The following is a 13,709-nucleotide window of genomic DNA, read 5'->3' on the forward strand; positions in this document are numbered from 1 at the left end:
CACCGCTCTGCACAGCCTGGCAAGGAAGTGTCGTTTTTATTTTTGGTTGAAGAGGCCAGAATGAAGAACAATGTCAGATGCACATTCGCAGCCGTCGGACCCCACTCGTGCGTGTGGCGGCAGCAGGGACGGTCCGAGGAGGGAGGAGGTCACGGCCGGGGACAGGAAGATCACACGATTAAGTCGGTCCAAGTGCACGAAATACCAAGGAAGCCGGTTGCCATTAGACTTTCCAGGTTTGGTTGTTTGATCCGTGTCACTGTCCTTGTGACTGACTACAGGATGTGCCAACGCGGCCCATCTTTCCCTCTCCTCTGCATTCAATGTTGCCTTTTCTGAACTTTTAAAGTATAAACAGAATCTTTTTGTCAAGTCTCACTCCATGATTTTTAGACTCTGCTACAGAGCACAGACAGTTTTTACAAACAGCCTATGGAAAACAGACACAGCTATATCTCACAGCACAGATCATCTGCCTTCCCAATTTTGTTCCACCTTCCCATGAATCCAAGTATTAATACACCTCCCCCCAGCTGAAATCGCACATTTGCTCTAAGTCAGGGCCTCATATGCAACAGGTCTGTATCCTTCTGTAATCATCTTCACAAGAGTTTATGTTCCAAGTTACTTCCTATACCTTAAGATGTTACTTTACTGCTTTCTCCCCACAGGAAAGTCATTTTGGTGACTTCTGTACTGAAACAGAGACAATTCTTGGTGGGCAGTCTGCCACACATAGTAGAAGAAAAACAAAAATCAATTCACTAAGTTAGTAGAGGCAAAATCTGCAGAAAGAACAAAAAAAAAAAAAATTTACATCTCTAGCCCATTGTGTTGTCAGACTCTTGTTGTGTTCCATTTACATCATGACTAACCAGGTCCATAAGAAAAACAAGAAAGTAACAAGGAAATAAATAGATGCTGGCACTCATGGGATTTCAGGGTGTTACAATTCATCGTTTTTCCTGCTTTCTCCTCCAGCTTCTGCCTTCTCTTTTTTGGACCCTGTGTGATGAAGCAAACTCAGTTTCACACTGCAGTGGTTTTCACAGCATACAAAGCAGCACTGAGAGTCTTTGGCATTTGCAAAATCTGTCATAAAACTTGCAGTCCATGGTACAAAGGTTTTGGGGGCTGACACTCAGCTCCATGGAGCTCCAGACATAAACTCTCTGCCTCTGTTACCAGTGCTGCCCTGGCAGTAGGAGCAGCACAGCAGCTCTCAAGCAGAGCCCGTCTCACAGCTGTGGGACTGGCTGCAGACTGCAGGGACAGGGGCACAAAGCAGCAGTGGTGCATAAGAATTCCACTCTGAACAAGAAAAACATAGAAACAGCAAGGAACCAAAATTTGTCTTCCTGTTTGCAGAAATGGATCAAGAATCCGGGGTTCTACCATCATACTACCTCTTAGAGATAAAAATCTGCAAAGGAGACCCCAGACACCTTGCACTTGTAGCTCGCAAGTTCCAGATTGTTAGCAAAACATTTACCCACCAGAGTCTGATCCAGGCTTATCATCTATTGCTGCTTTCTCAGCTGTAGGAGGTTCCTTGGCTGGATCAATATCCTCCGGTTTTTCTATGTTTAAAGCAAAAAGAAACAGAAGTCAAGGGAGAACACACAGGATACAAAGTGCAAAGGTATTAGGTGAGTGAAGGTGAGGTTAAACCAGCCAGCTGTGGTGCCTCAGCAGGACTGTAATCATTCACTCTCACAGCAGATCACTCTACAACACTCAAGCACCACAAAACTGCTCCATATTCCCCTCCGAGTGCCAGGCTTTATGTCCCCAGAAGTCCTGGAGACTAAGTGGTTGCACAGGCAGATGACCTTTGGAGCTGTGACTATGAGCAGGAAACCTTGCTCAGACCAGAGGAACCAACAGGAATGCTGACAAACAGCACTCCAGATTTAAAAGGATCAGGGCACTTGGGACCTGAGGATCTTAGAAAGTTCAAAAAACTGTAAGTCCTAGTGCCCCAAGAGTTTTTGGGTTTTTTTCCAAATGGCTTATCTTTTCTAGAAGTCAACAAGCCAGCAAGACAGCTACTGACTATCCTTGGAAATTTGAAAATAATTTATACATAGATTTTCCCAGTTGTCTTTGAAAATTAAGAGCAAACTCAATCTCACAGTCAACTACTGTCCTCCCTTCTTTAGTTCCCATTCCATCAAGAGAAACACCATGTGTTACATGTGGCAATTATATAAAGGGAGTTACATACATGCTCCAAGTCTGCTGCTTACCTTCTTGTTTCCCCTCCGTGGGAGGGATAGTATTCTCAGTCTCAGGGGCTGCTGTAGTATTCTTGCCTGAATCAGTTTTTGTGGTGTTCTTCTCCCTTTTGGGTTTGGGTTTTGCAAACTTGGCTTTATTCAGAAGATACTGAACTTCTCTGTCCAAGGCTGCTATCTTGAACTCTATATCTTTAGAGAGCAGCACAGGTTTCTCAGTAGGAGTAAGCTTGTTCTGTTCAGCCAGTGTCTCATTTTTCCAAATCTGTGGGGCGCGAGGGAAGAGGTGCTTTTGGAATGCTTCAGGGAACTGCTGTACACCACAGTGTCTCAAAATCACTGCCCCTGACTATTCTACTGTACTCAGGACAGCTCTCCTCCATGCTACACTTCCACCAACCTCTCAGTTACCCAGACATAGGACAAAGAGAAACAAAACCCAGCACCTGCCTTTAAAAATCGAGCGCAGTCAGATCACTGGGCTCGACCCCCACCTTAGAGACAATTCCACATGCAACACAGGAACCACAATTCCCCCCAGGCACAATGGGGTCAGGCTGGGCATTAGGAAACACCGAGACACACAAATGACTTGCTGGTGGCACAAAACCAAAACATGCACATTCTACTCCATGACCTTGAATGAAAGTATAGGTCACAACCCAAACTGCCACGCCACCCTCCCCCAGCATCACCATCCTTCAGTACCGTTGTTTCATTGATGGCTTTCTCCAGTGTACTCAGTTCCACTTCTGTGAATATCTGGTCAGACTCTGGAATCATTCGGGCTCCCCTTGTAGATAAGAAAGCTTATTTTTGTTAAGCCAAGCAGTCTGCACTTTGGCAACTCTGTGGTTACAGCTCCAGTAATACAAAAACATCACAACAACCACACTGGACCCTTCCTGCCCCCTATTTTGGACAGAGCTCATGTGTGCCTGTTCACAGGTCCTGCAGAACAGGACACCAGGGAGCAGGGTCCTGCTTGCCTTTTCTCAGCAAGGGCCACTGACTTTCACATTCACTCTGGTCTCACTCTGCTGGCAGCTCCTACATGACCAGTTGCATGACATTCCTTCCCAAAAGCCTGCCCTTACCTGAGAAAGATGGTGGAGTGATTGAGCAGACTTTCTAGAGCAGCCAGGCGTTCTGGCCACTTCCTCCTTTCCTCAACACGAAAGAAAAGGTTCCTACACAGCTTTTTCAGCTCTGAAAGCTTGTCTTTCAGCTCCTGAAAATGGGGGAGAGGAGAAAGGAGAGATTTAGTTTGACCATTGTTTAACACTGCCAACTCAAGAAGTTATAACTGCATTTATTTTTCACTCTATCAAATACCCAATTTCAGTGCAGTAAAAAGAGCCACACGAATAAGCCATCAGTCAACAGGTTCCTGCTGAAGCTCTTGTAAAACATCAATGGCTGGGACAGCTTCTTATTTTGTTCTGTGCATAATGCACTGATGAAGCAAGAAACTCTCAATAACCAGATTACAAAGCCTCTGTGGTCACTTCCATGCCAGTGACAGCTGACTGGTATCCTGACTGCACATAGCAATACCTTTGTTGCAGCTGCATAGCCCTCCTCCTCCATCCAACTGGAAGCCTCACTAAGCTTTTTGGAAATTTCTTCTCTCTGCTCCTCTGTTGAGACAAACTGATATTCCTCTTGGTAAAGCTTGTCCTAAAAAAACAGAGCAAACACTCTGGTCAAACACCACTGAGCCTGGAAGCATAAAACAACCAGAGCACCCACTTGCAACTAGGATGGGGTGTTGCCTGCACCCTTCCAAATCTGAGCTCTGCTCCTAGCATTGCCAGGAGCACAATGGTAATAACACCAGGTGTAGATACACCCACATCCCATGATGGTAACATCATTATTTCACACACGCTTAACACTAGTTGCTTCTTCTGCACAACAGTTCCTAAGAGGCTGTAGCTTTTTTCAAAGTGTTAGACATGCTGAAAGGAAGCTTTGTTTTGTATGGAGGAAACATGGGCCTGGGAAGCCTAACAGCATTAGAAAAAGTGACTGAAAGACAAAACCTGGACTCTTAAAATCAGCTTCCCCCAGCTTAAACAATTCAGAACTCAGATCAGCCAAAAGCTGTGCAAAACACTTCTGCTGCTTTCCTGGAATTCTCATTTCTTTATATCCCTCTGTTACCTGGGTCTCAAAGATGAATGACTCCAAGCTGTTGGCTGATTTTTCTCTTTCCTGTTTCTCTAGATCTCTGATCGTCAAGTCTTGGAGTCTAACATGCAAAGAGAAGAGAAATGAAAGGTAGCAAGTGCCTTTGGTTGAGCAGCACATCACACACACCGGCTTCTGAGGTCAGCAGTGCTCTATGAGAGCCATCACCATTCCAAAGCAATTTACCTCCTTCATCTAGAGTTCTAACTCAGCAGAGCCATTTCAACCTACTTTTTCATGGAGCTCTTCAGTTCATCTTCCTTCAGGTCAGGCACATCATTTACATCCAGCTCCATGGTGATCTCATGGACAAGCTTCTGCTTCTTGGGTGCTTTGATCTTCTCTTCCTCTGTTTTGGTAGCTGTGCTGTCACTGGAACTTTTAGACGGTTCTTCCTCTTTTGCAGTTTCTCTATTTTCTTTGGGACCCTGTAACACAAAGCATGTTCTCAAGCAAGGGAACAGATTTTCAGATTCTGCAACTCTTTTCAAAGGCAGGGCATTTCAGAGAAGGGAGAATTCCACTGAGGAAATGCCATTTCTTAGGTACTAAAACCAGTCCTGTTCCTTTGATCTGATGCTCACCTGAGGCTCTAATTTCTCGCCTTCTTCCTTTCTCTGTGACTCTACTTTCGGAGAGGCAGTTTCTGCTTGATCTGAAGACTGCTCTCTCTCTTGTCCCTGCTCTTCACCAGCATCTACAGTATGGCTTTTCTGGTCTTGTTTCTCGCTCTGTTCTTCTTTAACTCCTTCAGCTAGGCTCTCTTCCTCTTCCTGGTCATCACAAGCAAGTAAAGTGAAAAGCAAAACAAAATGTTTAAAATGTGGAAATTCCACACAATGTTTCACAGAACAGGTAATTCTACTGTCACAGCAAGAGAAAAGGGCTTCCTTCCAGTAGCAGTCACCCTGGGGCTCACCTGAACTGACTCTGTCAGGTTCTCTCCGGTCTCCGGTGTAGGGCCACCACCCCCAAACAGGCTAGAGATAGTGTTTCCCAGTTCTGTTGATGGGAGACAAAAAATTCAAAATGTTACACATCCAGAGGAAGAAAGTCATCTTCAGCTCTCAGTCCTTCCTCTCACAACTGCAATGATCACCAGGGTAATCACCCTGGTAGTGCAGGTGAGCTTCACACACTCCAGACTCATACTTCTCCAACCTCCCCCTGTGTGCACAGCCACACATGCAGTCTGACTGTGTAACTTGCACACCCCAAACCCAAAGAAACAGTGCTTCTAGTTATTTCAGCATCTACAGGTAACAACAGTCAGTATGAATATCGAAGTTCCGCATTTACTTGTCAGTGTTGACTCCTCCTCCAGCTTGTCTTCCACCAAGGCCTCAAACACTGATTCCACCTTGGAAATAGAAGCTCAGGATTAGTTTTAAGCAGGGACCAGAGAGAGGGATAGAACTGAAAAATACATCAGCTGACAACCATCCCAATGGGTGGTGCTTACCCGGTCAAGACTCAGTACACCACTCTCATCCATGTTGAAGTGTGCTTTGATGCCTTTGGATTCATAGTCTGAGTGCTTCTTGAAACTGTCCCCAACTCCCTTTAGCCTCACAGTAGTGAGATTGAGAGAACCAAAAACTCTGATGACACAGAGACAAAAGCAGAGAACTCAGAGGATAATAGTGCTGCAGGAAAGCCAATCCCTGCTCTCGCTCATGCTGGTGGCAATGGGCAACTGCAAAAAGCAGGAACCGGCAGGACCCTGTTTGCTAGAGGACATGCAGCTCAGAGAACAGATGAGCCAGAGCCAGTCTCACACAACACATTTCCAGTCAGGCAGGTTGCATTGCCACAGAGCTGCCGGCTCGGGTGCTAGGCTCAACTCACCTCAGGTCATCCTGGCTCAGGAATGTCAGATCTCCATAGTTGACATAGAACTCAAAGTCATCTGTGTAGCGGTTGAAAGTGATTACTTTGCGCTGGGGATAGGGTGCCATGCGCTGGAACAAAATCCTCTTGTTATGCTTCAAACTCCTGGATTTATTATCCTCCTCAACTTCACGAGTAAACTCCACCTGCATCACAAACAGAGAATAACACTCAGCAACTGCAAACTGTGGCATCTTACATCAGCAGTGTTCGGCTGCTCTGCCCCATGCAAAAGTCAGGGGGCAGGCAAATATTCCTCGACTGATATTTACATATGCCTGGCTTTTTGAAAACCGCATTTCTATTGTAAAGACCTCCTTCTGCTTTCTTTAGTAGATTGGCAGAAAGATCTCCAGAGCTTCTAAGCTCAAAGGAAGCCAAGAGGTTCCAACCTGGATTGCTTCTCCCAGTACAGCCCCATAGCTTGCACAAGAGAAGGAAAACCAAAGGTTACCTGGATAGGAAACACAGCAGCATCCCGAACAATGAAGGGCTTCACCTTAAAGGCTTTGCTGAGAGCAGCTGCCTGGTAGACTGCACCCATAGCAGCAGCCTCATCGGCATTGATATTCTTGCCCAGCTCTTCTCTATGAAGTGAAAAGCAACAGACATGAAGTTTGCAGCCTCTACATAAACAGCAGCTTGTCAGTGGGAGACAGACTAGAAGGGGGCCTCACATACTCACTTGCCCACAGCTTTCAGCAAAACCTCCTGCACTTTGGGGACCCGTGTGGCACCGCCAACTAGAATCACCTGGTCAATTCCATCCTAGGGATTGGAAACAGTCACCTTGTCTTAAGAAAGCAATTTTGGAAAGCTAGGTCCAGGGCTTCCTTATGCTCCTTCCCCAGTCACCACGTGCTGACACGGTGCTGTAAGAACACCCACACTACACCCTACTGTCCCCATGCAGGCCAGTGCCCAACAGATCTCAGATGAACATCAGCTGTGCCAACAACGAGGCACCTGGGGTGAGGTCTGACAAACAGTGACAACATGACCATGGCTTCAAGCCACCTGAAACATGGGGCTTGACTCAAAATTAGACAAACTATAGCTCAATGCCACAGGAGACAGTGACCCCAAGAGCCGGCTGGATCTGAACAGACAGAAATAGAGACTCTAAGAGGTAACTCAGTATCTTGCATTGAATACCAGATCCCAAAGCTGATCAAGAGTCACAGCACCCTGGAAAATAAGCATTTAGCCTGCAGTGACTCCCTCCAAAGGACTGCCACAGGTTTGGTCCCACTGCAGCCCGCAACAGGGAGTGTGCAAAGGAGAAGCCCAAACACCTGTAATTCTGTTTCCAGACTCATTCAGTTAAAACTTCAGGAATAAGACCAGAACCAAGACAAAAAGGGGAAACATCATTACTTCAAACCTACAGCACAAGCATGAAGTGTTTTAAGACAAAGAAGCCCCTCCTCCAAGTCCCTAATTTCTGGTAGATAGTGCAGGGGAAGTGTGACACACTCCTGCTCGACACTGCAGGAGGCAAACTCTCTGCAGCACCAACATCACTGTCACAAAAGAGGCATCTACCTCCTAACAGTCCTGATAACACAACCACTGATGCCTCAATCATGATGTGGCAACAGCTCCACACAGAGAAGCTTCAGGCTTGGTAATGAATTTTCTAAAACCCACCATGTTCATCTCTGCACTACTCAGAGCCTGCTGCACGGGTCCTGGGACACGCTTGAACAAGTCGGAGCACAAATCCTCAAATTCCTGTCTTGACACCTTGGCTTTGAAGTCTATGTCATCCAGCAGTCCCTCAATCTGTCCAGAAAAAGAACGGGCAGAATGAAATTAATTGTGGAGCATTTTCCAAGCAAAGTCCTTGCCCAGTGTGCAAATAGTTCTGGCTTTTGTAACACACAACAGACCTGACCACACTCATCTGAACCCTACCATTGCTAAAGTGATGAGAGCATGGAACATGGGTGTAACAGACAGCTTCTCTCAGTGAAAGTTTATTTAACATACTTGACACGAATAACTCTTCTTCAATCCACTCAATCACCGGTGCTACCAAGCGGGCACAAGCTGAGAGGGACCACCAGGAGCGATGCTCCTCAGCAGACCTGTGCTGCAGAGGGACAGTGTTCCCTTACACCAGTCCTCAACCCACCCCACACTTAGCCCAAAAAAAAGCAGGAGCCCACAGCAGAAGTGCAGACCTGTGCCATGTGGTCAGCATTCGCACTCAGCACAGTTTTCAGGCGGTTGGCCTCCTTCAGCAGTTTGGCCATGGCCCGAGGATTCTTCCGGACATCTTTTGAAGGGTGCTGCTCATTAAAGAGTTTTGCCAAGTAGTCCCGGAGACGAAACTCCATCTCTAAACCTCCAAGAGTACGGTCAAACCTGAGAAAAAGAACGAAGGGAGGTGCAATATCTGAAACCAAACTGGAATATAAATTTCATGTATTATTTCACAAATATGCAGAGCAGCAAGGGGTCAAAAGTAGCTGCAGTATTGTCAGCTGTAACGACTGTGAAAGAACAAAGGTTGTCTCCCCAGAACAACACACTATAATGAAAGAAAGAAAAACAGAAATAAAAGATTCATTACCACAGCAGCCTTTTAACAGGAAATTTCATAATATTTTAGGTAAATGCCTTATTGCCAAGAATGTCAAACAGCTGAGAAGCCAAAGGACAACTGTATCAGGTCCCAGGTATTTTCTTGAAAGCAGCAATATAAATGCGTTAGAGTTAAAATTGCTGGGCTGGGTATGCACAGCACTCCCCTCTTTATTTGGGAATGCATTAAGTACACTGCATTTTCATTCCTCTCTAGAAGTGTATTCGTCCTTTTCCAACTGATACACTCTATAAAATTACATGAAATAGAATGGACTCACATGGCTTAAGGCTATCAAAGGCAAGCCTAAGTCAAACTAAGTACACTGGTTCCCTCCTAGGCTCCTGGAAGTTCTCAGTTACCTCCTACAAAAGACAGCAACACTAAAATTATTCCCAACTGGAGCCGTCTTGCTCCAAATGTTTCCCCTTCAGCTATCTAAATTACTGAAGCCTCACTGCAAAATTCTACATGATGAGGAGATTGTGAAACAAATGGTTTCTTTCCTGAGACCTGTGGAATTTGTGCAACTCGCGTGGAATTCTTACCCAATGCCTTGGATCTGCAATTGAGGTTGGGTTCCCGAGTCCTTAGTTTTCACTGTCTGATATGTAACAATAGTACAAACAGTGCTTCCTGCTCCCATGTCGTAAAACATGATATTCTGAAAAGAAAAACTGTGACAGTGAAGCAGACACACGTGGATATACCCCATGAATAAGGAAAGAACCCTTTCAGTGTGATACAGGCCACAACTATCCACTCCCTGACCTGACTTTCTACCCTAAAGATAGGAGCCATATTTTGACCAAACACGGGCAGTGTTCAGGGCCATGTTTGACAGAAGAAAACAAAACTTCTAATCTATTTCACAGTTCAAAACCCCAAGTTTTGCTCTTTCTTCAGCCTCAAGAAAATCAAGTACTTCTGAGTCAATGTTCCAATACTTCAAGTAATCACTGCTGTTACTTTCTCCAGCTGATGGGCAAGGAACAAATATAGGTTTACAAAATGAGAACTCCCAGGATCTGCCCTCACTCCAGCAGCTTTCAGGCTTCACCACCCATGCACACAGGGCTTAATCTCTTTGTCTTGTTGATGAACACATGGAAACAGAGGAGATTGCTTGATCAGCAGAGTCCACTGGAAGTTCTCTTGAATTTTTTTCTGCAGCACTTTCTCCCCTGAATGCAGGCAACTTGGCAGGACTCTCTGCATCTCCCAAATGCACTTACCTGTGCCGTGGCATTGATGTCTTTCCTCCTAAAAACTCCATAGTTCAACGCTACAGCCGTGTTGTCATTGATGAGCTGCAGCACCTTGAGGTCAGCCATGCGGGCAGCGTGCAGAACTGCTCTCCTCTCTGCTTGGTTGAAGTAGGCAGGAACTGTGATCACTGCGTCTTTGATGGACTGCTCTAAAACAATTGCAGGGAACTCTGCATCAGTGTAGCTACATGCAAAGACTTCTTGAGACAGAGTGACAGCAGCAAACCCAGAGAAGGCAAGGTGAAGACTCACACAGGATGGAACCCTGCAGCAGCAGTCAGGGTCCCTAGGGATGAATCTCTCTGTATCCTACTGAAACCAAGCAGACTGGCATATTTGCACAAAGCCAAAAGTCTACTTGACCTCACTTTCATGTGTCAGGATACTCTCAAATGCTCTGAGTAGCCTTCCATTTCAACAAATACTATCTTCATGGAGCCTAACATTGTCACTGGAACATATTCACTCTCCAGCAAAAAGTCTTTGCACTGGCTGTAGTGTCACTGACCACATGACAAAGCCTCCTAGTGATTTATCCCCTTTTCATTACTATAGTATTTCATTAGCAACACAGCATGAAATATGCATGACAACCTCTTCTCTGTTAGCAAGTTTCACAGCAAAGGGCTATTTTTGCTCTTTTAGTTCAGCTCCAACAGCAAGTTTCCATCCAGAACAACTAAGCACAGCCTTCACAGAGCCACTTCCACTCTCCCCTGCAGCCACCTCCCATGTGCCTCCACTCTGATTACACACATGAGACAGAAAACATTTTTCTCCAGAGACTGCCTGTAAGACTCTTTCACTGCAGGGCTAGGTGGTAAATGGGGTGTCTGCCCCCAAGAGTAAGATTAAGATCCCAAACTTGCCCAATATTAGAAACAAATGATAACTGGATAGCTGCTAAGTCTTGCTTACAGCCTACAGCTGGAGAGAACCAACACCCTGTTTCTAAAACCCCTGGGTTTCTGAACATTTTTGGTCTCTGTTTGAATCCTATAGTGTACAAACACATACATATACAAACAACAAAAAGCTAAATCCTTCCAACCTGCAAATTCCTCAGCCAGACCACGTGAATAGTTCAGGACCATCCCCAGCATCTCCTCGGGAGAATACTGTATCGTCCTACAGTGGGAAAGGAAATGATGGCATCAACAGTGAGTTGCAGAAGCCTAGCAGCTGAAATCCATCCCACAAAGAACCCAGAAGTAGCCACTTACGGGGACAACTTGAAGATAACAGTCTGTCTTGTCTCATCCTTCACCAGCTCATGCTCTGGGAATCGGGACTGGTACAGGGCCACGTGGGGATTATCGATCCGCTTACCCAGCAGATCCCGGAAGTATCGGAATGCCACCTTGGGCGTCCTTATGGACTGCAGGAAAAAAACCCACATCACCCACTTGCATTCTTTCACTTACGCTGTTCTCAAACCAATCTCTCCCAGATTATGTGGGGAACAACTCTTGCTATGGGATTATGAGCACACAGACATTACACAGAGCCAATAACACACCAAGGAGATGAGACGTGCAGGACAACAATAAAACACTGTTTCAGGCGTTTATCACAATGTGGAATACGTGTATTCTGTGAACAGGAACTCTTACCATCCCCAGCGCGCTATCACCAAACAGACGCTCGCTCTCCTTCAAGGAAACAACCACGGGTGTTTTCCTTCGTGACTCCCTGAGGAGACAGAAAGAGGAATAAACCAGTTGAAACAGGTGAACATTCCGGTCTCCAGTGAAGAAGGATGTTGTTCCCATTCCAGGACTAAGGGGCTACCACAGAAGCTGCCCCCTCCTTCAGTGCTTTTATTTAGACTATTTTGCTTTACTCCCCCCTATATCTCTATATCTATACAGTATCTATAACTGCCAAATTTCAGGGAATTGTGTGAGAAATCTCCTTGTTACCTCCAGACCCCCAGAAATCAAGGATGTACCTGATCATATGTCCTCTCTCACCTGCAGATTCTTCACTCAGTGGCTTGAATATGGGCTGCAGCAGCAGCAGCTGAATGCAAGAGATTTTACCTGTGCTGTAAGTGTGGGGTTTGAACAGCTGCAGCAAAAACAAACCTGGCTCTGCGGGGAACTATGAATCAGGGGACAGGTGGGAACTGGGTGCCCCTTTGGGTTTGCACCACAACCTGTCCTTAACCACGTGAGCTTTCGGCACTTGCTGGAAAGGTACCCAAAGCGCACCCAAACACCTGAAAGGTGAGTTAACAAACCGCCCTGGACGATGCCCCGCAGCTGCCCACCTGGGGCAAGACTGAGTCACAAGCCTGCGCGGGAGGATGGGAGCCTTCCTGTAGCAACACAGAACAGGGATGGCCGAGTCCCAGCCGCCCTCATTTTCCGCCCGCTCCGGGGCGGGTGGGGAGGCAACAGCCGCGGCAGGACAGGCCGGATCCCCCCGGCACCTCTCCCGCGGCAGCACTCGGCGCACCGGAACAGCCGCTCACTTGTTCAGGACGATCTCCATGGGCACCCCAGGCTTCACGATGGCGATCTTCATCGACTCGCTGCCCACGTCCACCGACATCACCGCCACCGGCTCTGAAAACAAACCCTCGGTGAGAACCTGCTCCCGCTGCGGGCAGCCAAGACAAGGACGGCCCGGACAGGGGGCTGGGGTGGCACTTTAGCACCGGCCGCTCCTCCCCAACGGCCCCGCACCGCCGGCGTCACGGCCCAGGCTGGGAGAGCCCGGGAATCCGCCGCCTCCCCGCACCGTCCCGCACGTACCTGCGGCGGGCAGGAAACCGAAGAGAAGCAGCCAGGGCAGCGCCCAGCTGGGCAACCGCGCCATGCTCGGCACCGCTGGGCTGGGTTCGGCTGGGCTCAGCACCGGCCGGCTGGACTCGGCTGGACTCGGCCCGGCCCGGCGCGCGGAGCAGCCCCGCCGCGGCGGCCCCGCCGTCTGGCCCCGCCCCCGCCCGCACGCGGCAAGCGCCCATTGGCGCGGCTGCCAGGGCCAGCCCCGCGCGCCAATCCCGCAGCGCGCGCGCGTCCATTGGGCCACGTCGGGGGAAGCCGGAAGGAGTCACGAGCGGGAGCCGCGGCCCCATTGGCCGCCGGCAGCGGGGCCGCGGGGGTTGGCCTGAGCGGCGCGCGTGCCGGCCTCACACGTGAGCTTGCGCGCGCCTCACGGCAACTGAGCCACGTGCGATCCGCCTGCACCGTGTGCGCCCCCTGGCGGCCGAGAGGCGCCTCGCGGCCAGGCCCCCACACAGCCACGCCTCCTTTACACCACGCCCCCAGACCCCGCCCCGCCCCGGTTCGCTCCCGGTTCTGGCTTAACTCGGGTTCGGCACGGCTCGCGTGGACTCAGGCGGGTCCGGCACAGCCCCAGCCCCTTCCCTCCTTCGTTCTCCGCACCCCGTCCCCCATTGGCCTCTCCCCGTCCCGATGCTCCGGGCTCTTCTCGCTGGTGGCTCCTGCAGCTTTCTGCGGTCCCCACAACCTCTCAAGCATGATGCCGTGCCCTTCAGCCCTCTCCCGGTGAGCTCCTAGGGGC

The 13,709-nt window shown here is 48.4% G+C and overlaps 1 protein-coding gene across 3 annotated transcripts; it reads right to left on the bottom strand.

The window, feature by feature from the left end:
* Nucleotides 1-19: 19 nt before the first annotated feature.
* On the bottom strand, nucleotides 20-13,084 carry HYOU1 (hypoxia up-regulated 1). 3 transcript variants are annotated; one of them, XM_033519665.1, is made up of 24 exons: nucleotides 12,938-13,084; nucleotides 12,655-12,748; nucleotides 11,792-11,870; nucleotides 11,402-11,556; nucleotides 11,230-11,306; nucleotides 10,146-10,327; nucleotides 9,459-9,574; nucleotides 8,507-8,690; nucleotides 7,971-8,105; nucleotides 7,006-7,088; nucleotides 6,775-6,907; nucleotides 6,279-6,466; nucleotides 5,893-6,031; nucleotides 5,730-5,790; nucleotides 5,350-5,432; nucleotides 5,015-5,203; nucleotides 4,662-4,858; nucleotides 4,404-4,491; nucleotides 3,795-3,917; nucleotides 3,335-3,468; nucleotides 2,946-3,030; nucleotides 2,250-2,502; nucleotides 1,497-1,580; nucleotides 20-785 (listed from the first exon to the last, which is right to left on the bottom strand). In XM_033519665.1, exons 1-24 carry the CDS (start codon nucleotides 12,999-13,001, stop codon nucleotides 757-759), a joined length of 2,955 nt encoding a protein of 984 aa, XP_033375556.1. In that variant the 5' UTR covers nucleotides 13,002-13,084; the 3' UTR covers nucleotides 20-756. The 3 variants fall into 3 exon arrangements, with proteins under 3 accessions (XP_033375556.1, XP_015505156.1, XP_033375557.1); XM_015649670.3 differs by having other exon boundaries at nucleotides 20-1,005; XM_033519666.1 differs by lacking the exons at nucleotides 12,655-12,748; nucleotides 12,938-13,084 and adding an exon at nucleotides 12,451-12,648 and having other exon boundaries at nucleotides 20-1,005.
* Nucleotides 13,085-13,709: the final 625 nt, after the last annotated feature.

The sequence above is a fragment of the Parus major genome, chromosome 24, assembly GCF_001522545.3.
Source record: "Parus major isolate Abel chromosome 24, Parus_major1.1, whole genome shotgun sequence".
NCBI lineage: Eukaryota > Metazoa > Chordata > Aves > Passeriformes > Paridae > Parus > Parus major.